This window comes from Lytechinus pictus, chromosome 4 (assembly GCF_037042905.1).
Source record: "Lytechinus pictus isolate F3 Inbred chromosome 4, Lp3.0, whole genome shotgun sequence".
Classification (NCBI taxonomy): domain Eukaryota; kingdom Metazoa; phylum Echinodermata; class Echinoidea; order Temnopleuroida; family Toxopneustidae; genus Lytechinus; species Lytechinus pictus.
Genome location: NC_087248.1, coordinates 8,892,537 through 8,917,007, shown reverse-complemented (window position 1 = coordinate 8,917,007; position 24,471 = coordinate 8,892,537). Strand labels below are relative to the sequence as shown.

General features: G+C 35.3%; 1 protein-coding gene across 1 annotated transcript in view; it reads right to left on the bottom strand.

The window, feature by feature from the left end:
* Positions 1–24,471, bottom strand: part of LOC135153969 (tudor domain-containing protein 1-like) — a 61,303-nt gene that overhangs the window by 17,882 nt on the left and 18,950 nt on the right. The window contains exons 6-7 of the mRNA XM_064098957.1: positions 19,042–19,180; positions 617–806 (exon numbers count right to left, since the gene is read on the bottom strand). Of these exons, the coding sequence (XP_063955027.1) occupies positions 617–806; positions 19,042–19,180 (329 nt within the window). The remainder of the gene's footprint in view (positions 1–616; positions 807–19,041; positions 19,181–24,471) is intronic.

Here is a 24,471-nt window from a genome sequence, read left to right as displayed (position 1 = left end):
ATCTGTGGCTACTTCACGTTTTATGTCCTTCTCGGTAGCTGGCTTTAAATGATATAATCGTAACAATTTGAGATGCATTCATTTCCCAGCATGCATCATCGTGAATACGAATGTAGACATTTTTTGACAGCCCAGCAAGTAAAAGTAACCTTGTGTATCCATACCAGTGGTCTAAATAGTATAACATAAAAAAAAACTTACCTCTGCTTTACAGTAAGATCTTACGGCTGCTACAAGGACTCAGTTGGACACCATATCAACAAACCTCTTGATGGCAGCTGCTAGCCACTGGGTACCTGACTGAACATATTTGCTTGATATCCAGTGTATCTTTAGAGTGAAATCTTACCTCTATGGCTGCTACAAGGTCTCCGTTGGACACCATGTCAACAAACCTCTTGATGGCAGCTGCTGGCCACTGGGTACCTGACTGAACACATTTGCTTGATATCCAGTGTATCTTTTAGAGTGAAATCTTACATCTACTGCTGCTACAAGGACTCTGTTGGACACCATGTCAACACACCTCTTGATGGTACATGTAGCTGCTGGCCACTGGGTACCTGACTGAACACATTTGCTTAATAACCAGTGTATCTTTAGAGTGAAATCTTACCTCTACGACTGCTACAAGGACTCGGTTGGACACCATGTCCACAACCCTCTTGATGGCAGCAGCTGGCCAATGGGTACCTGACTGTAGAGGTGTTTTTGGTGGAAGCTTGGCAGGCACTTGGATACCAGTCAGACGACAACGGCGGCACTGCAACGGTAGTTCAAGGAACTGTGCTGGGAGCTGCCGAATGCTGAAATGATAGAGATGATAGAGATATGGAAAGATTGGCAAAAAGTATGGGATCCAAGAAAAAGGTGAAGACAATATCAATGGAGGTTAGGCAATGGTGAGATAACACCAACAAAAAAGGCACTTGGATACCAGTAAAACGACAATGGCAGCACTGCTACGGTAGGTCAAGGAACAGTGCTGGGAGTTGCCGAATGTTGAAATGATTTGAAGATGAATAGAGAAAGAAATTTATGTAGTGCACAAGATCCAGAAAAGGATTAAAATAGTTTTAATAGAGAGCTAGATAATGTATGTGAGGCAACACAGAACACATTTTGCAGTTTTTCTTCTGAAGAATTCCAAGACACAATTTTTTATAATATTAATCAATCTAAACTACAAATTAAAGACAGGGAAATTGAGAATGAAATCAGACACTGAAAATTAGTAATATTTTTGAAAATCATATAAATATAAAGAAAGGAAGCTGAAGAAAAGTTTTGTGATTTCATATCAAAGACCCTATCAATTTGTTTCATGATTGTTGCTGTGACTATTGATATCAATATTGAAATATTAGGAATATTGGGGACAGTCAAAATGAAAATATGAGGTCTGCATTTGCATTTTAAGCCAAAGCAATAGCATTGTGGGGTAGTTAGTAATACCCTTCTCCTGGCTGTAATCAGACTCTATTTTTGTCATTATTCTGAGAAAGCTTAGAAAATTACAAAGGATATCAACCAAATAATGAGCACTTTCATTTGCATATATAATATACATTGCCATTAAACCACTGATCCTTCAATTACAAACAAATCTAGAAAAGATCTAATGGGCATACATACATGTAGTTTATAATTTGTATATTAAAAAATTTTCTGTAATCTCCTAAAATATTACAAGATCACAAAATAATACTCTGGAAATAGCTATGGTGAAGTCTTGAGAATAATACATTATTTGGTTTCTAAAAAAAGTAATAAGTAAAATCACATTACAAAGTTTCATACATGTTTGTGCAAAGAGAATGAAGAACCATATATAAAATATATTATAAATAATTATTCCATCTTTATAATGTAAACAGAAATATGTAAGAATCAAAATACAAACTGATCACTGAACATGGGTATACAAGAGGAATAATTTGGTGATCACAAATTATCACACCAAAACACATGTAAGGGCAGGATAACAACAAATGAACAATGCTTTTGGGAGTCTTAATATAATCATATAATCACTCCAGAATCAGGGAAATATGTAGGGTCTGGGAGAGGAAGGACCAAGGGTGAAGAAGGTTAAACAAAACTTAGAGATTGAATAAAATCATCCTTTCCTATTGCACGTCATCGATGCAACAATTTGGGTCGTTCTCAGAAAAAAAATGGCACAGTTTATTGTCTTAACCACCTTTTTGCAATCTAGCATTCAAGATTTCTGTTTATTTATTTTTTCTAATGGATAGATTGCCATTGCACCCCATATGTATTTGCTTGGTGGCCAGCGATGCTTGTAGTTGGAAAATGTAAGTAAAAAATGATAAAACATCCGTAGCAGTAACATCCGTAACAAAATTGTTTAATTTGCAATGTTTCTATTATTTTTTTATTTGAACAATAAAATGGAAGGATGGCAACTGCACCATAAATGTGTTTGGTGACCATTGATGCTTTAAATGTTCATGTAGCTTGAAAAGTAAGTGCACTTTAAACACCCTTAACATTTACATCCATTACACAATAATTCACCATTTGTATTAGTATTTCCATATTCTTTCAGCATTTCTTAAATTTTTTTTGAGCAATGACAGGGTCAAATGGCCATTACTATACATATGTGCTTGGAGGCAAGTCATGCCTTGGCTTGAAATAGTGAACAAGTTGATAACATTAGCTTCTGTATTAAATCATTGTAATCTTGGCTTACAAATTATATTTGGATCTTGGAGTTGGTGGGAACAAGAAACAAAGAAAATAAAGAAAGTGAAGAAAAAAGTAAAGAAGAGAACAAAGATCATGCAGATGAAGAGAATACAAAGGAAAGTGAAGAAGTGGGGGAGATCGCAATAAAGAATAAAGATGAAAGAGATATAAAAAAGAGAACAATCACTTTTACTTGATAGATCTTGGGTCATCTTTCGTGATATAATCCACTCATTTCCCGAGACGATTCTTGGTAAACATACCTACAGGGGAGCCAAAAGATGCCTGGGATTTGTGTATCTAAGCTTCAAAGGGTGGAAATTATTCATTTGATGAGAAATAATGCATCTTTGGATAAATACTGGGCAAGGAGTAAATTAAGAGGATGCTTGATCTTCATGTCCTTCTAGTCTACAGGCAAAGACCTTTCATTGGTTTTCGCAGTCTGCATAGTGCATAATGCAGAGTCTGAAGTAGTTAGACTAGATTCACTATGCACTGTGGCATCTAGTCTTCAATCTAGACATGGTATAATAGGTTATACATGTAGTGTCAAATTTTAGTCTGTCCCTGCAGACTAATGTCCTGAGCAGCATATATAGGGTTCATGGAAAAGAAGAGGGGCTGACTGATGAGGAGAACTGAGGTTCGAAGGAAAGGCATTCCCAAGTGGGTATTTGAATATAATTGAAATTTACTTTTACAAGGAAGGGGAGTGGAGAAAAATATGGCACAGGGTAATGGGGTACCCAAATAAGCTCTCTTCAGTGAAGTATGTAAATATGGGATGATCTTCATAATATTGCCACTTCAAACATAATTGAGAGCAAGGAAAACCTAATGTGGTCTTAAAGAGTAGAAGTTAAATATATGATTTTTAATAAGGAGAAATGGACAGCTTTACACCAGATGGTATATAGAATTAGACAAGACACAGAAAGAGAGAGAAGAGAGAGAGAGAGAGAGCGGGGTGATTGCAAGAAGAATTGTGTAGGAAAACCTGTAAAATTACAAACATGAAAAACAAACATAAACTAGAATAAATGGAGAAAATCTAGAACGAGAAACAAATAAGGGACAGATATAAAGAAAAAAAAGTGGCAATAAAAGATGAAGAAAAACAAGGAGTAGTACAATGTGTGTTTAATCAAAAGTGAGTGAAAAAGTGGGCCAAAACTCCCTACGCCCCTAAGGGATGGTTTCATTTGTCACTCAACACAAAGTTAAAGAAATGAAATAGAGTTAAAACTAGGAGTCTTGAAAACAAAAGCCATAACAGAGACAAATGGAAACAACTTGGATGATTGAGCAAAAGCTCCTCATCGGACAAACAAAGCTAATTGTTTACATCAATGGCGTAGGGCTACAGATACCTCTACAAACAAACACTCTTCTCATACCATGCATCTTCATTTGGTTCTGACACCACAAAACGCTTGGGGATCGGACGCAGATGTACCCAGGCTTTGGATACCGATGGTTGGTGCACCAACGTTTGTCAGAGGGTAATAAGGGTCATCTATCACGCTGGAAAGATGGACGAGGGGGGTTGGGCAGACCCCATTAAAAACCGGGAACTCTCCAAAGAAGCAATTCCTAATAAACCAATCTGAACCTGTCGTCTCTCTGGTTTATACCATGACGGAATGTGAAGCCTTCTTGAAATACTCTTTGACTTCCTGTAATCTGGTAATAGTGTCTGCTGAGAGCAAGAGAGCAGTGTCCTGACACAGTGGTCCATTCACTCTTGACCATCAATCCAAGACTTTGAATTGTAAGCCGATTCATAAAGCTTGTTTTGATTGCAGCTAACAAACAGCATTTATTACTATTGATTTGAATGACAACCAATTGCAATTAGCAATCGAGCACACAATGTAGGCCTATGTTTTATCAAGTAGTTAATGAAGCTCATCATTTATAATGATGAGCTTCAAAAACTACCTCTATCAACATGCATATTAGAAATAAATGGTGAAGTTTTTCATTTTTTCCTGACCCTAAAATGATTTCAAGTGTTCTAATCTGAGACTAGCATTATTTTATCCCTATTTCATACAACCTGTTACAAATGGCAAAGCTAGACATAGACATAAACATATTTTTTGAAAAAAAATTGATTGGCCAAGATGGAATCTGTAAAAAATCTAAAGAAATCTACATAGATCTCAAGCTTTCATAATTTCAGAATCTGATGCAAACTGACTATCAACCAATCAAAACCTCCCATCATGGACTTGCATTTGACTTTGTGAGTTGCGATTAAATCCTGCAACAGATCCCTGCTGGTTCTAGAAGTTATCAGTGAATGATTGAGAATAAATTTGCGAATTGTAACATTTGTTACTTGAAACGGCTTCGCATAAGCCATGGAACAGGGGGGAGGGGGTTCCAAAACCATGTACAACAAGAGTCTCTCTAAGGCGAGCACATAATATTACCCGCCTGTAACGCAGAAAATGGAGTTATTGGTCAAGCAAGAAAAGTGGAAGGTGGCGACTTCACCTTTGACCTTCTGACCTCAAAATCATTAGGCTTCCTGAGATCCATGCTAATATCATACATACCAAATTATATGAGGCTAGGTTAAATTAAACTAAAGTTATCGCGTTTACAAGGACTTCAGAAGTGTAAGATGAAAGCATGTCAGTGTGACCTTGACCTTTGACCTCAAAATCAAGAGGATTCCTGGAATCCAGGCTAGTATCATATACAACAATATGAGCCTAGGTTAAGTTAAACTGAAGTTATCGCATTTGCAAGGACTGCAAAAGGGTGAGATGAAAATATGTCACTGTGACCTTGACCTTTAACTTCAAAATCAATAGGCTTCCTGGGGTTTGCAAAAGCATTTTAAATGGTTATAATATGATGATGAAGTTCTCTTTTATTTGGAAAGAAAGCGACTGAATGACCACATGGCTCCTGTATAAAATTGACACACTGATAAAAATGTGCTTTGAACAATTCTGAACATATATATTTTTTTCCCATTTTGAAGCAGTTTGCAAATACCTTTTATCACAAACAAACATTTGTAAGAGTTTGCAACACTTGTCAGAGAAATCGACAATGTGATAACTCGCTACATTTGTAAGCTTTTGCCGCTCGGTGAGATACCCCCTTTAGTTTATCAACCTACTGTCCCCTTTTTCACAGATAGCTGCCCCGTCCCATCCAAGCACCATCAAAATAAAAGATACAGGAAACAAATTCTGACACTCAAGACTGACAGATTCGTCCCGTCTCTAAAAGCTTTTCAAAATATGTTTATTGAACTCATCATATTGTCTCTTTAAAGTACTTTCAAATAGAGGTTAACCATCAATCTAGGCAATAGCTCGGAAGCAGAGTCATCATTTATGATTTCTCTCAAAGTCTCCTGAATATATTGTTACATAAATATTTGAACAAAGACTCTGATAAGAGGCTAGTTCTATAGAACATGCAAGGATCAGTTAAAACTAATTTCTTGGTTACTAAATCAGTTTTTTAACTGTAAGTTTTTTAATGATGCAAAAATTTTACATACATGTACAACATGTTCACAGCATATATTGACCAATGTGTAATGCTCCAGTTCAGCCTGAAGACTAACTTTTGTACTAGTGGATTTGATTGAAATTACAAATCAGCTTTGAAGAACAGAGAGTTGTTGTTGTTGTTGAATATGATGGCGCTCTTCAATCTCTCCAGATTATACGTGCCAGTCACTTTTGCAAATAGGATGTCATTGGCAAAGGAAAGAGAGAAAGGGGGTATAACATTACAAATCTCTGAAAGTAATCTTACTAAGATAGAAGAGAAACAAAATTCTTGAAAAATGTTTGGAAGTATTACAAAAGAACAAAGCGAAGAATAAACATGTAGTCATTGGCTGTCCCCCTAAATCATGGAGTTTGTCGTAACAAGTTTGGCAATTTTGATATCACAGCACAGACATAAACTCTCAAAGCATGTTCAAAAATAAATTGTGAAAATTTATGTTCTGGATAGCATCGCAATAACATCAATTTTGTAATTGAGCCTGTACAAATGTTTATAAGTGCAGGCAGTGTAAGTGGGACAGCACAAGCATTTGGGCAAACATATCTCAAGATACTGGAAATTTATGGAAATGAGCGGACTGAAACAAAGCCATGTTATAATTACTTAAGAGTGCATAAATCTAAACCAAACCAGCTTGTATCTTTTAGTGAGTGCGTCATAGGGATGGGTTTAAAGCTGAACTCGATCAACTACTGCTATGGGCAATATTCTTTAGGGTTAAAAATAAAATCAAGGGTATTTGTTACTGCAGGGAATAATTTTGCTTTACAAATTTGAATAGCATTTTTGGTCATAAGAGAAAAGCTCTCAACTAAGAAATGTACAGTGCTATGTAAAAAATATGCTATACAAAAGACTTAATGCATAGCAGTCTTTCAAAAATGTGGAGCAACTTGCGATGCGATACCAGGAAAATTATTCCCTGTACTACATGTATCATAAATAGAGATCTATCAACTTTTGACAAAGTTTATTAAATCAATTGCTGTGAAAAAAATGGAAACAAGAGTATGCTAAAAATCAGCAACACAGAAAAACGCCAAAGTTTTATGATTGGTTTGAAGAAGACCCATTTTTGTCTAATGCCCACAATCAAAGTGTTGATTATTATTGGAGCACTCTTAAGAATGAAATGTTTAATCAATATTAAAAAGGTGAGAGGAGTGACAACCTGTTGTAAATGTTGCATTTACCACTTAAAATGGTTTGTTCTAACACTTAAAGTCATGGAGCTTTACATTGTATGCAAGGTTTGATTTAACATTTGGAAAGGCTTTCCCTCCTCAAACCTTTCAAATGTTGATCTACATGTAACATTTCACTTTTTAGAATAACAATGCCATGCATATTTTGCTAATTCACAATTTAGTCATTTTTGCCAGAATTGTTTTGATGCTTTTTTAATGGCAGTTTGGTGGTTATTTTATTATAGTCTTTTCAGATCAAGATTACAGTCACCACCATCATTTGAATTTATGTAAAGCAAATCAATCCGGACTCTAACCCCTTTTAATAATTTCAGAGTCCTTATTAAGAACTCTATAGCTTTCTTTAATAAGAACAGTATTCATCTTCATGTAAGTATAATAGTGAAAGAAATATTGACCAAACATAAACTGAAGAGAACTACGCAGTCAAGGAATCCCATTAGTCAACATATGATCATCATAGGATCATCACGGGAGCTCATTAAACATAAATTGAGGTTATTCATGGATAACAAGATTGCACAGTCATCAGTCAAATTATGATGATGGAAAAGTCTAATCAAAATTGTTGATATGAATTGGCATGTAAGTGCCTTTTGAAGTTCATTGCCCTTTGAAGGATAATGTACTGAAAGCTTGAATAGTTGATTCAGGCCTTTACATAGTGCTTCAAGTACTTTTTGGGGCAGTTTTTTGGTACATAATACATGTAAATCATATAAATTATTTTGATCTTTTATAATTATTCCTATTATTATATTTCTATATCAATAAAATTATTATCATCATCATTTAGTATGTATATATCTATGAAAGTAAGGGGAAAACATCAAAATTAAATTCCATCTTGACCCTTGCCAAATCATGAGAACTCATACAAATTGTTTTTTTTCAAATCTAATTCTTAATATGTTATATCTAATTCTTAATATAAAGAATCTCTGATCTTGTGAACCTGTTTAAATAATATATGTGTGAATAAATAAATAAATAAATAAATAAAATAGACTTCCCATATCCTGATGTATCTCCTGGGTGAGGGAGGAATGGCAAAGGCAGACCAAAGGGAGACTGAACTTGTAGCTTTTGGGCAATTCCATGGTAATGGAATTACAAATCAGAGAAATTTGGCTGTTACTTTTGCTCACAGCATCCAGATGTCTCAATATTTTCCCATTTTCTGAACTTACTACTATGCATGGCCATTTGTGCTATATTCTGAACCAAGATTTTTAGAAAACCCCTCACACATTCAGATGTGAATAACATGTGCTATGGTAACGGAATTACCAGAGAAATCAGTAACTTTTCAACATAAAGTTTAGGAAAAGTTTCTCTGAAATCTACAACACACTAGCTCCTAGTTAATGTCTGATTCAATTCATTATGTCAACTTTATTTTGAAAGTAATTTATTCACAAAAATCATCAACAAATTTTCATAACTGGTCTTTCTTTGGGGGAAGTATATGGTAACGGAATTACACATAATGGTAACGGAATTACGCCTCTGACATTTGTGAAGGAAAATAATATTGTTAGGCATTTATGACTGAAGAAATGCCTCAATATAGCTTGTTTATATATTCTTCTCTAATACTTAACACAAACTAAGTACTTCACGTCTATAATATCAAATAAAATATAAGTATATACATGTAGTATGTAATATAAAGTGGCTCTACCATGAATAAACAGAACTTTACAAAATTTTAGGGATCAGTGGTAATTAAATTTTAGTTCATTTTCAACTTCAGGGGTATTAGGACTTACAAGCCACTTTTTGCCTCCTGTACTGATGAAAGGAATAATGCAAAGGCCAAAAATCATCACTTATACTCATGGTAACGGAATTACATGGACTACAGCCATATGTATACACATCAGGAATTTTACAAAAACTGAGGACAGCATGCGATCAGATCTGCATATTCAGTAAAAAATTTGTGTAGATGATAGTTTAAGATATTCTAAAGTCTTTGAATACTCAAAAGAAACATAATTTTACATACATTTGGCATCTTAAAACAGTTAAACTGAAAACTTTCTATTTGGTTGTTCAATAAATGTACTTAAAACGAGAAATAATGCTAAAACCACATGAAAAAAATGTTGACATTCACATTTTGAAAGAATGCTGGGGGCAACTATTAAAGCAATAAATTAGTGCACCAATTAATCTACTTCTCTTTAAAGGTAAGGATTCATTTTCTGTCTATATGTGGCTCACTGAGGACTGCAATTATAGCAGATCTGAGTATATAAAGTAAATATCATCTTCCTGACAGATGTATTTCCCAAATGTGACACTAAGAAACTGCAGTGATTTGATGATCATATGTCATATTCATGACCTGAGGTGGTTTTCTTAGGCCATGATTTTTTTAATTGTATCTCTATTAAAAATTTTTATCTTTCATATAAAATATGAAAATTTATCCGAGATGAATTTTTATCTTCCGTATCTAAAGATATGTGACAAAGCAGTGCCTACATGTAGGATGTAGACACGTTCATCGCGTATCCAACCATTGCATCACAGATGATGTGCCTGCGCCAATGTTCCTCTGAAGAAAAAAAAAGACCTTCAAATTAGGTGGAAGCTATTCTCTCTATCCATTTTCAATTTCAGCAATATTTCGAGGTCAATTCGCTCGAAACTTTGAAATAAAAATAAAGGAAAAATAATAAATTATGTAATCATGAGAGTACTACTCTAACATTATTCTTGTAGATATAAAATAAATATTTCAAATAATTTTATTGACTAATATTGTCTATGAAATTAAATGAGGTAGGAAATGTGATATTGACTTCTAAAAGTATTGTTAATTTTTTAAAATTAAATCGCTGTAAGCACAGAATATGATTTGATGCAATCTCACTCATTTGTCGAACCTCATGGCAGAAAGGCTTTTCATTGGTTGAATGAGATGAGTGCTAAAAAAACAGCCTTTCTCATTGGAAATTGCTTCATAAATAGGCATGTGTCACAGAGATAAAACAAAGATAAATGGTTATTAGAATACCATTACGGAAAGAACTTTAGGTGATTTTATAGAGATAAATATTTTATTTTACAACATGTATCTCAGAATACTACCTCTGTCTCTTTGAATTTCTTTCACAGCAGAATGCTGTACATTTCTACCCATTTCCAATTGAGTTTGTCTTCTGTTATGTTGCTGTTCTCATATGTTTTGTTATTGATGACACTGTTGGTCTCAACATTATCACCATCCTCTCCTTAGAGGAGTGTTCATTCTGTGTATCATCCTTACTTGAAGGGTCACCATAGTTACTCACTTACTCCATCCCTGAAGCAGTGATTATTGGATGATGCTGACTGCATGTTTCTGAACATCCATTGCATAGGGGTGGAGAACAGTATTGGTTTGGTGCTAATTTAAAAGACAGACTTGAATATCTTTGTCAAAAATCCACCATACTTTCGGAAATATCATCTGTATCAAGATTTAGTATGATATTTTTGGCATGTGGCTCTTGCATCTGCAAATTATGGATCTAACTTCAACCTTTTCCACTCATTACTTTTTACTGCTCGCTACACTGTTTGCCAATGCCAAAGTCTGGTCCCTAACCACGGCTTGTTGCAAAGAATTTCCAGTCTTCCAATACAAGGAGAGTAACACAGAAGATATCGCTTAAATGATTAGGCAGTACCATCTGAAAAATATAACCACTTCTTTGAAGCATACATGTAGAACTACTCCCAGCTATCCCAGAATTTTTTTAATGAAAAGTTCACTACAGACTGTCGAGGGTGAGTTGTTCAGAGGCACTTACAAATTAATGAATGCCATTCTTTTCCAAGGCACACACAGTGAACATGGTCACTTCGTGATTGTGTGTCCAGTATTTTGGATCTCATTAGAACTGGTTCTTGGCAGTGACATTTTTGGCAAAATCAATCTGGATTCTGGAAGACAATTTTGTTTTATCATCCTGCATAATCTTTCTTCTACTCCTCACCAAGAAGTGTTTGCCCATTAATCATTTGAAAGGCATTCACCTACATTGTATGCTCCATCAATATACTTAATTAATGCCAAAGTACATTATCTTGCCTTTATTCTGAATGTTATACTGAATGGGAGCTTGTTGTCAAGTAATTTTATAATCTCATCCTGATTTGGAGTGTAATTACTAATCAGAAGGCTTTTAATGTTCATAAATATGAACTACAGCTAAGATATCAACATGCTAATGGAACAAAATGGGCTAACGCACATCCCTTCAAAGATATGATAATGGCAATTCCGTTATCATGTAATTCCGTTACCACAGTTACAGCAGAATTAGAAATGATATTTCAAAAAAATGTTGCTAAGTCTTTAGTAAGTCACATGAAATCAGAGAATTCAGAATTATGTAAAATTCAAGTAAGGATTTAGTTCATAAGAAAAACTTTTTCAGTTTCATGGTAATGGAATTACATCTGTTTTGTAGTAGATTGCAAAATTTTCTCTGAGAAATTTGAAAATACCCATGATAAAGACATTTGCTACTGGTAATTATTACACCTCCACACACAAAATAAGATGATTTTGAACCAAAAATGTAAAACATGTTTTTAGTTATCAAATTTATCCAAAATAATGTAAAATATATGTTCTCTAATTGAAAATTGTCATCAAATTCAAAAGATTGTTCAACAAAATCTGTAATAGATATTTGAAAAAGGTTTTCAATTCCTTAAAATATAAGGTTTTGTGTAAAAAGGACATTCACATTCAGATGCAAATTGTTAATTTTGACATTTACTGTTTTTCCCCTCTCCCATGTGGAATTGCCCATTTGCATTTAAATCCTAACACCACTTGAATAATGCAGCTCTAACTACAAAGCAATGAATGCTACGTTTGATGGTGGTGTAAGTTACAAATGAGCCTTTATGAAACTAAAGGAGGCAGAGTAAAAAAATCTTGACATTCTTGCGTGGGACGGTGGGACAGCCGCCTACGGCCAAAGTGCATTTCATTACATACATCAATAAGAAAGGAAATACAGATAACCTTTTGGGGATGGATTGCACCGGACTTCCTTGCACAATCATCTAATGATGATAAGAAAATTTTTAAACCCAAGTATTCAAGGTCAGCAGTAAAGTATAGAAAGGGGAATATAACCAGTGAGCTGGCAGTTTCCAGGTACAAAAGTACAGAGTAAAAATAATAATAATCATACAAATGAATAGAGGAAATTGCATAATATCTCAAAATCAGAATGGTAGTGGTGATTCAATAGTAAGGATTACATTTCTTTTTATAAAGGAATAAATCTCAGAAAAAGATTATTCTTCTGCCTTTAATCATTTAGATATTCATCTCCTATTAAGATTAATTTGTGGTTGGATAACAAAAATTGCTCGAAAAATGTCTCTACATATATATATATATCTTTCTTTTTTTTGGGGGGGGGGGAAGCCTCCAATCCCCCATTTTTTCCCCTTCTTTTCTGTTGCTATAATAGATACTGTATGAAACAAATAAACAAAATATCTGATATATAAACAGTATATTTTTGATTTAATGAAAACACATGTTGTCTGAGAGATGCAACTTATAATCAGGAATTTATGGTAAAAGAAAAAGAATTACAATATATATTAAGAAAAAGGTTCCTGACAACCTAAAAACAGGATTTTAATCTTCTATTATTCATAAAAACACCTACAGGGGTATGGGAGGGAATAGTTTGATAATGCAATTTTTGCATGCATTTTTATCATGCATTAAGTAAACTTAACCACAAAATTTGGTAAAACGGTATTTGAGGGATCTGGATCGAAGGAACCACTTACATGTAAATAATCCATGATTATGATTTCATTAAAAAATCAATTCAAGCTAGAGCTGAGAGTATTTGAGATGGGTTGGAGAGAAGTATTTTCCCACCTGTTTTTCTCTCCTCTTTTTATCTCTTATCCATCATTTGCTTCCTCTCCTCATCCTCACCCTCATCATTTTGATAGATCTTTGAAAAGGAGTCCCGAAAAATGTAGGAATATGCTCATAAAGGGACCTTAATATCCTGACAATGCAAAGAAATCAAGAGGTGAAATAGTATGGGAAAGTCAGAAGTATCCAGGAGAAAATTTGGAGAAATACACCTATACCTACTCCATGCACACCTTGCACACCTGGGAGTGTTATAATGTAATATTAAACTAAAATAAAATGGACGACTGTGGAAAAAGATCATTAATTAACAACAGAGAGGTAATGTAAAGCATGCAAACATCGCCAGTGGATGTCATCTCCAACAGCATTCAAGAGGTTTAATTCTTTTAAGTTTTCTCGGACAAAGATACTGCCATTAGGGAAAGTCCCTGGCTAGAGTCGGGCTAAACTCTCCTAGGAGCAGTCTGGCTTTCAACTAATCAAAGACAAATCTTTTGAAAATCAAGAGCTCTGAAAAGATAAGGAAATGATCCTTACATTGTCTCCAGAGTGATCACACGTATGTGTATATGCATCAAAACTCACACCCACTCAAACAATATCAATTTCTACTTCTCCATTTCTATTCTCTATTACATAGTTCTCTCTCTCTCTCCTTTAGTCCTTTTGTCCACTTTTCATCACTTGTATTCATCATACTCTGATATTATTTACTGCTTTATTTTCCTTTATCCAGTTACTCTGTCTTCTCCATGATTGCACAAAGTTGCACCCCCCCCCAATTTGCATCTAAAAAGTCAAATAACTTTTTGTATTTTCCCTAAACTTTCATGGTGTTGTATACAACACAAATAGTGAACATTCTATTCAACTTGACAATGCTTCATTACATAAACATCTTTCTTTTACGTTATGTCATATCTTGTACCATCGCAGTCATGCCTATTTGCTATTAAACTGTACTCTGGCACAATGAGTCAAAGATACACTGTATGTGAAGCTATCTTTAGGCCTTAAAACAATTATGTTGCCCTCAAAAGCCCAAAATCAGAAATTTAGTTCAGTTAGTCAATTTTTGTTCATACCTTCGCTGCACAAAGATAATCACACATAGGATGATTTATTAATGCAGTCAAAATGTAAATTTAAGTACTTATTTAAACCACTGAATACAAATTTGACTTTTGAGCAATTTCTGTGCCCAAATCTGACGTTTTCTCTATACAAAAAATGCACTTGTATATTTTGGGTGTGCAAAAAAGATGAATAATAATAATATATGAATAATGACACTGTATTTCACGTTTTACAATCGGTTGGATGAGGGTAACATATTCAATTTTATTAGGCCTTAATATGCTTTGTGGATTCTTGTCTTGCATAATGCCCTGCACAATATTGAAATTGCACGCTGCTTCACGTACATGTATGTGCCCTGAGCCACTCTTTGATACTGTCAAAGAGTAACTTCATGAATTCTTATGTGCACACATTATTTCGATTTCAGTTTGAGAGCATTTCTACTGGAGTAGTGAGAGCATGACTGTTGCTTAATACCTTTCAATCAATAGATAATCTTCATAACCGATGACAAAGGGCACAGAGAATAACAAATGAAATCCTCAATCATGGTTAATACCGTGTTTACACTTAATCGGCATTTGAATCGGCTCGCTGTTCTGAACCGCGAGCCGATTCAGCATCGGCTTTTTCATAGCGTGTAAACGCGAGCAACTTGAATCGGCTCGCGGTTCAGAACCGGCAATTTGCACCACCAAAGTAGTAGGTTCTGAACCGCGAACCGATGCAGAATCGGCTTTTTTACTACGTGTAAACAGAAAGCCGATTTTGCACCGGCAATTTGTGCGCATTTCAATTACTTTACCATTGTTACGTAATTGTAAGCGCAATGATCCAGCGTTGTCTTTATTATGACGTATATTGTAGGTATGCGTTTAATTTCAGGTTTTTGCATCGGCTCGCGGTTCTGAACCGCGAGCTGTAACAACGTGTAAACGCAATCCAAATGCCGATTCTGCATCGGCATTTGGTTCAGAACCAATTGCCGATTAAGTGTAAGCACGGTATTACTCGAGAAAGTCATGAAGGGAACCAGCAGCTGTCCATGCCACTTCATGAAACAAACCTCTTTCTTTTACTGAATTTACAGAACATCCTTTATTATCACATATTAGTTAACTGCAGAAATATTCATCAAATGGAGGAGTGTATTAATACTAGGATTAAACACTGGCTCTTAGCTCTGCAATGCTACATACATTGCGAGCAGTAGACCAGAAAGGGTTGACCCAATATTAAATGCTACATGTAGGTAATTTTAGACTGCTGGCTCTATCGGACGTTAATCAATTAATGAAAACTTTGAAGGGGGAACAAAAAAAACTCACGATCTTGTTTCCAACTGAACAGTTCTAAACCTGCAATGCTGGGAGAAAATTGCTGCTGCAATGCACCATAAGATTGATAGCAATGACCACACGGAAATTGTAAATCTTTGAAAGAACTGAGCTTCATTAGGTGGTTTCAAACCGCCTCGATCACAAGAATCCCCGTTAAATTACGAGAACTTTTTTAGGCTGAAAAATACCCATTAATTATTCCTGCATTCACACCGCCCTGAAACATACCCTTCGGAATAAGTTCCTGAAGTTACGAGCATGCGCAGTATGGTCTGATAAGCAGCAAGGCGTGAAATTCAAAATCACTAGCCCAGCAGCAACCCATGCACGGCGCCGCACCCAACGACACGCTGGGCTAAAAGTTCCCGTAATTTGCTTTCAGACCGCCAAAATACCCACGACCTTGGAAAAATCCCCGCGAAAGTTCTCGTAATTTCGCCAAGTACCTACTATTTATCGGGTATTTTCTTTCGGGGATATTACGCGTAGTTTGCTTTCACACCGCCAAAATACCTGGTATTTTCTGATCGGGGTAAATTTCCCGATCAGAGAATACCTGGAACTGGCGAACTTCGAGGCGGTCTGAAACCACCTAATGTACATTCCTGACAGAATAGCCTAAAAAGGATGTACATGTATACCCATGGGAACAATAGGGACCCAGGGACGACTTGATGGCACGTAATAAAACAACATATATCATGAGAAAATGCGGACGTGTGGCTTTTGGAAGAGAAAAAAATCAACCTTGTCCTTTCAAAAGAATCGTTGCCAAAAAAAGGGTGTTGGCTTACGAAGTATGACAAGAATGGATGCCAAACCGTCCACTCATTATGTTGCAATGCAATGTAAGATTGATAGCAATGACCACACGGAAATGGTAAATCTTTGGAATGCCAACGGGGACACTATGGACGACTTGATGGCATATAACAAAACTACAAATATCATGAGAAAAGGCGAACATGTGGCTTTCGGAAGAGAGAAAAAAAAAATTAGCCTTGGCCTTTCAAAAGAACTGTTGCAAAAAAGGTGTTGGCTTACGAAGTATGACAAACCGTCCAAACATAATTGATTGATGCAAGTATGAAGCAAAAAAGCTCAAGAAAGAAGAATTCCTCAAATCCCTCTCGCCCGCATAACATGAATGATTATTTCAAAAGTGAAAGAGAAAAAGTCTTTACCATAAGATTTGTTTACTTCTGCACTTGTAAGATTGAACTTTATCTTTTGTTGTTGTTGTTGTTGTTGGAATAGATACGTCTAGAAAGGAAGTTGGTTTTATAGGGATGGCCTTTACCGACTCCCTGCATCTGCTTTATTTATTTTTATTTGTTTGATCTTGCTGTAATAGGTTTAACCTTTGCAAAAAAAAAACATGTTTCAAAGGATATTTAATACCAAATCAAACCATAAATTTATTTTAAATGCAAAAAAAAAGAGGAAAGAGCTACCATAATTCAAAAAACGTTAGTTCTTTGAAACAATTTTTTTACAAAAGTTGAAAAATTGTTCTTACTTTTTGAAAAACAATTTATTAAATAAGAATAGAAGAAAGAGAGCCTATGTCATTCCATTTCCATTTACATGGTAATTTCTTGTGTAGGCTGAGTAATCTGCTGTTATAAGGTCATGTCTATGCTTTATATGGTTCAAAGAGGATTATTCACTTTTCATCAGAAATTGGGGTAAGTCCATACCCTAATAAATACCAGATCAGATGGCAGATTATAAATGATCTAGGTGACCTGCATTTCCAACTTTCCTACATTATTATACTATGATGTTCAATAATTACATATTTCTATTTCTGAAGTTGTCCTTTTCACCTACACTGAATGGAATATACCAAAGATTAGTTTTATAAGTTGAAAAGCTGAGATAAATTAACTCTCGGATGCTGCTTGAAAGTCACTGAACAAAAACTTGTTTTTCAATGAAAATAACAAGTAATCTGATATGCCATAAAACAATAGTTACTTTTATAATCTCATCATCAGGTAGGAAGCTGGCATTTAGAAATCAGTTTTAGAAAAAAAACATTTAGAAGACAGAAAATCTAGCAAATGACTAGTTCTAATTTCCATCTTGTCAGTCATCAGAATAACTCCCTTGAATTTGGAGTCGAAGAACGTGAAAAAATAAATAAAAAATAGTATAATATCTCCTTAATATAGAGAGGTTGATAAAGCCCAGTGGATTAGTTTCCGGCCTTGAACCACAAAGTCAGGGTTCAAATCCCACTGCAGCACTTGCATTCTTTTGCAGGGTGTTTGTCTACTGTATATTTGCCACTCTTCACCCATAGCACTTTACCTGGTAGGAAGGAACTCCTTGAATAGTGGAGTATCCAATCAGGAGAGTGTTTCGCAAAGCTGTTTTCTAAGTTCAGAGTGACTTTAAGAACGCCTGGTGAACTTTTCTTACGCGCTAGACCATCGCCAATAAACATTTTTCTGTATACCATTTACCACAAGAAAGGATCACCAGTTGTTCATAAAGTCGCTCTTAGCTGACAAACAGCTTTATGAAACACCCATGCTAAAGCTGGGTATACATTTAAAAACATTGTATTAAGCACTATATTAAATACAACCGTATTGCATTTCATTATTATCATTGTGGTATTTATCATGTAAAACACAGACTTATAATGAATAGGTACCCGTTCATGTAGAATTCTATTCAGAAAAAAAGATATACAAAAACATTAAATATGAAGAATTTTGATAAGTGGGGAAAATTTAAGACCAGCTAAAAAAAAAAAAGAGCTGTTACAAAAGATTCTCTGCAATGAACCAACGTATTAATTTTGCTCCAAAAGTCAAAATCAAATTGTCTTTAATATCTGAAAGACAAATTCTACTCCTACCAGTACTGTCTATCAATATAAAGGCATACAGTTCCCTACATAAAGCATTTTGGAGAAACTTTTTTTGTGCGTTTTCATTAAGAGATACAATCGGTCTTGCTTCAAGATTGAGTAAACATCAAACTAAAGCTCAATTTCTCATCATTATTCCTCAAAGATTCCAGTAAATTATTTTATCATTATCCAAAGTAGGAACTGTTCTTTCACACTATGAGAAACTGCAATTTGTTTCTGGTGAACTAATTGTGGATTTTGAGACGGGTAGTCACATCAATGAAACCGAACGCATTGTATTAATCAAGACAACACAGACTGAAATAAAAAGACATGAATCTAGGATACATGTCGCCTTACCTGTTTAAGGATAGCCACTCCACCGTGCCATAGTCTACGAACCTAACATGACACATGATAATGTCTTTTCTGACTACTTCAACGATTTCTGCCCTATACCATCTCTCGTCAACACTGTACTGGGCACAGCATGGCATATCTGTATAAAGACAAAACATTTTGTAAATTATCACTTTGACCATCAAAAAGATTGGTTTCCTAAATTTTCGAAAGCATACACGTACACAGAAAACAAAAGTGAGTTACAGTTGTCCTTTAATACAGTGAAACGATTGGCCCCAAAATGAGTCAAAGGGACACATACTGAGCGAAATTGCTCTGATATACAAATTGACTCACTTATATATATTTTTTTTGGGGGGGGCATACAGTTAAGTCTGTATCACTTCCAAAAAGTCAAATGACCATTTTCATGTCCAGTCAAATAATGTATCATGTCAGAGAATTGTAATCAAAGTTAACTCCACATAATCAAAGTGTCACTCAAAAGCAAACAGAGTGTACTTTCTATAATATTTGGGGTTAACTGGCCAAGATTTAAAATGTTTCTCATAAAGAAAAGGATTTGACAATTTAATTGTTTTCTGATATACCCCATATATACATGTGTAATATAGCAAACTTGTGAACTGTCTTGAATTTTGCATTCAAATACCCATAGGAGCTTTTTCTAATTCATATTTATATGGCTTGGTTTCATTTGTAGTAATAAAAAACACAAGCGTCAAAGAGGTTACAATGGTTTACAGAACAATCAAGATCAATGTTGATTTGATGATATTGCAAATGTAAAATGATATCTTAAAACCTCCTCAGACCTGCATTTTAACATCATTTCTCTTTGATATACAAAATAGCAGATCTTAATATTAATGTGAAGTTAAACATTTTAAGGTTATTTAGCAAATCTTTAAAAAGGATTTTTTTTACAAAACTGTAAGAATGTTCAACATCATCCAAAATCCTTGCCCTAATTCTGGTCTGTTCTTTCATAAAGTAATCAATCTTAGGGTGTGTTTATGCTTCCATTGCGAGGACAGAATCAGCGTTTTCAAACGTCGTTTCAAATCGCCGATCGTAAATGTGGTTCTGGGAGTGCTGTTTATGCTTAATTTTTCGGAGGCGAAATCACTAACTCCAGCTGTCTTCGCATCGTAATTTTCGTTGAGCAGGAAAGCGAGGTCAAATTGGGCGTGCCCTTTTCCAAAAGTTTTTTCTTTCCGAGTGTTATTATGGGGAAGGTACATGTACGTTGACTGTTATTTAAACATCGAACAATTTTATTTCCGATATTTTAGTCATTGCATGGAGGTACTTGACATAGCCATATAATTTCCACCATGGTGAGGATAATAGTGAGATAAAATAAAGAATATTAAAGTATACATAATAAAATAATAAAACATATATATCTAATTGTTTATTGTACTGGGGGCATCTGGCGATGTCTCCTCATTATAACTCATGTTCTAGGGTTTCTTTTTGTAAATCCCTCAACATTCATCGTGATTACAAATTGGAAGAGTACTAGTGATAATATTTAAATCAATTATCACACATGCAAATGTAACAAGGGAGATGAGAGGTAATTCCGTGGAGGTAACATGCGACCATGGAGCAGTAAGACTGTATTTGCCCGCGGATTTTCGTCTCACCGGAAGCATGTACCATACGACGTCATTTAAACACGTTTACGATCGTGGTTCTGTTTATACTTCCCCAGAAAGCCTGATTCTGGTCAAACAACGTTTACAAACGCACCTTTTTTTAAACGTCGTTTAAATGAAAGTAAGCATGGATGCAACCGTGTTTTGGACTAATCACGTATGGAAACGCTGATTCTGGCCTGAAAAGTGGAAGCATAAACACAGCCTTAGCTGTACACATAAAATTTTCTGGTCTGTTCTTTCATAAACTAATCAATCTTAGATGTACACGTACGTGTGTGTCTGTCTTGCGTTTAATGTACACCATAAAATGAAAAAGTCATCGCTTTGATTAATGATATCGAAAGGATAAGATGGATTATTTTCAGTTGTTAAACACTATCAATTTACAAGGAATGTAAGCCTACGGGAAGGAAAAATCTACCCCATAATCTTATAATGTATCTTAACATTTTTTTCCGAGTAGTTTACTGATGGGAGAAAAAAGAGAGAAAAGAAGAAGTGATTATTCTCTCCTGCTAATTTTCATCCCTTGATACCTCCCCATTCATCATTTTAAGAATCAGAAATTGATAGGAACTTCTGACAGGATAAAAGTAATTCAGAGAATGAGCATATAACTTGAGTGCCAAGTATTGATGCAGTACCCAGAGAAACATGAACAATACACAAGCATTTTGAATGCATTATACACAAGATATCATGATCTATGTCTTAGAATGGTGTTGAAATTTCTAAGAAAATGATTTTTTTTCTCTCTTTCCAACAATCTACATTTAATTTGCTTTCCATCAGGCATTAGACAGCTAACTTTACTTTAACAAGAAGCATCTTTGGATGTTTTGATGTGGTAATCAGGGGCCGCGGAACGGTTTTGAAAGTGAGAGGGCTGAGCCAAAAGTGGGGGGGGGGGGGGGGGGCTGACCATGCAAACAATTATAATCAGATGGTCATCTAATGTTTTTATACACAGTTTTGGAAAAGAAACCTGGTAATGGTTATATGCTGTGAATAATTATAATCATCAACCATCATTATCAATCTCAGGGTGCTACAAGCACTTGTCTGATTGCCCAGGGCAAGTAAAAGTTAGAGTCGGGCAAGTACTTTGAAGTAAAGACCAAAACTACATGCCGGAATCGGGCAAGCAAAATTCTCACAGTAGAATGACGAAAATTAGGGTCGATATGATATATTGAAACATAAAGTCACTTTGGAAAAAAAAATGCAATAAAACAAGGAAGATTAGTTCATGTCAAAAGAGAGATAAAAAGGTCAATGGTTTATAAAATTGCAAAACTTTCTTTTGAAGAGGTAAAACTTTTTTTCAAGGATTTTCTGGGGCAAGTGAAATAGATTTTTTGGCAAGTATATTCCAACTATTTAAAAATTTACTTGCCCAACTGGGCAAGTGCTTCTAAAAAGTTGTGTAGCACCCTGATCAATCTTTAAACAAACTTGGACAAATGGAACAGAGAAAATAAAATACAGGAAAAAAACATTCATGAGACAATAAAAAAAAAAGCTTGAAAAAAAGGTTAGATGAATTGATAGAGTAGATTGAAGTATGTGAAAATGAAAGGAAGAAAGAGTGAATTAGAAGTTAGTGAATTAGAAGTTAGGAATAAATTAAGAAATCAATATCAAGAAAGAAAGAGTAAGAACTTTGAGGGATGAAAAGAAGCAAATATTAGCAATACTACCAAAGAAAGACATAGCGTAAAAAAGGAAGTAGTGAAAAAAAGTTATAAAAAGAGAGAAAAAGTTAATAGGAGGAAATCAAAAGCAGAGTCTAGCCTATTGAAAGATACATGTACATGTACCAACAAATTGCCCCACCCACTCAATCATACATGTAGATAAATCTTCCAGCTGGTTAAAAATACATTTAGCTGTCAATTTGTGGTCAACTCTATCTACAGGTACAAAGCATGCGCACGACACATGATTTTAAATGGTGGATCAATGTGTCTTTGGGGCGTTGCAAGAAACTTGCGATCAATTGCAAGTTCCCTAAATCAAGCATATATGTAATGCAATTAATTACAATATTTGTGATTGATCGGTAATCTGCTTCATGAAGCAAGGAGTGTAATCTGATTTGCTACAGATGAAATTGATCAGTCAATCGTAAAATTGCAACAAAATATTTGTGATTGATTGCAAATATTTTTTTGCAACACCCCCTAAGAACACCTTGCATCTAATAACCCCATGGTACCCATGACACTGTCCAGTCACATGTTCACTTCCCTGAGAGCATTTCAAGAAACAAATTATAGGGGATTTTCACTGACAACTGTTACATATTAAAGTTACTGAATCCTTGCATCTGATTGGCTGAGAACAGATTAGACAATGAAAATTACTGACTATTTGTTTCATGAAACATACCCTATCTCTGTTCATTTCATGAAACAAATTGTAGGTGATTTTCACTGCAAACTGTTATAAGCTACTGAATACTTGCACCTGATTGGCACAGGACAGATTAGTCAATGAAAATCACCAACTGCTTCATGAAACATACCCCATCTCTGTGCATTTCATGAAACAAATACATGTAGTAGGTGATTTTCACCAATATAAACTACTGTATCCTATCATCTGACTGGCTCAGAACAGATTAGTCAATGAAAAATAATTGGCTTATTTGCTTCATAAAGCACTCCCCACCTCACTTCAACTGAGAAAGTGCTGGTCACAGGCTCAGCATTTGGAAGCATGCACCGACCATACCATCGCTACCATTTTGACCATAATTGGGACCATCAGCTCTACCTGGGTGTGTTTCGAAAAGAGTCCAGTGTGACTTTAAGCCTTAAGGTCATTCTTAAGTGCTAACATGCACATGATATTCACTGCACCACCCCACTGATTACTATGCAATTGCAACATGTTCCCAGGGCATGATTTGACCAATGTGGTGATGCTGCACAACTGAGAAATATAAATGCGACCCTTAGTTCAACTTAAATATTTCCGAAGCACCCCCCCTCCTCCTCCTCTTGATTGCGTAGCCTACAGATCATACTGAACAGTTTAAAATACAGCAGTGACGCTGATCCTAAGCCATACCATACAAAATCACTGCTTAAAACCTCTGGAGACATGGAATAGGATGATAGGAAGTTCATGAACTGCTTTAGATGATTCAATACTAGTAAATCTCTTTTGAGATGTACATGTGTACGTCACTGGCGGATCCATGGGGGGGGGGGGCAAGGCAAAGCCGGCCCGTGCCCCCCTTTGAGAGGCACAATTTTGAAATTTGTAATGTAAAAAATGCTGTTAAAACAGAATTGTGCCCCCCCCCCCTTTTTGAAAGTGAAAACTTTTTTTTTTGCTTGTCTAATTTTTCCTCAGGAAAATGTGCCCCCCCCCTTTGGAGAATCCTGGATCTGCCCCTGATGACTGTACATGTACTTGTACGTGTAAGGCAAAACAGACTATTTACCCTGACGGCTACTGAACTCACTCACTCAGAGACTTTAGTAAAGAAACTGACTTTTCTTCCCTTGGCAATAGGGTATTAGCCATAAACACCATACACAAAAGAAAATGAAGTTTATCGTACAAATAAAGAAACAGAAAGGCTGCATTCTTCTAGAATCGCACATGATTTGGCTTAGTTGGTTAAGCGTCCGTCTCACAACCAAGAGGTCAGGAGTTCAAGCCCTGGCCGCGTCATACCAGAATACGTTAAAAGATGGGATGGGAGTTGCTGCTCCTGTGTTTGGCGTTAAACGATTTAAGGGATAGG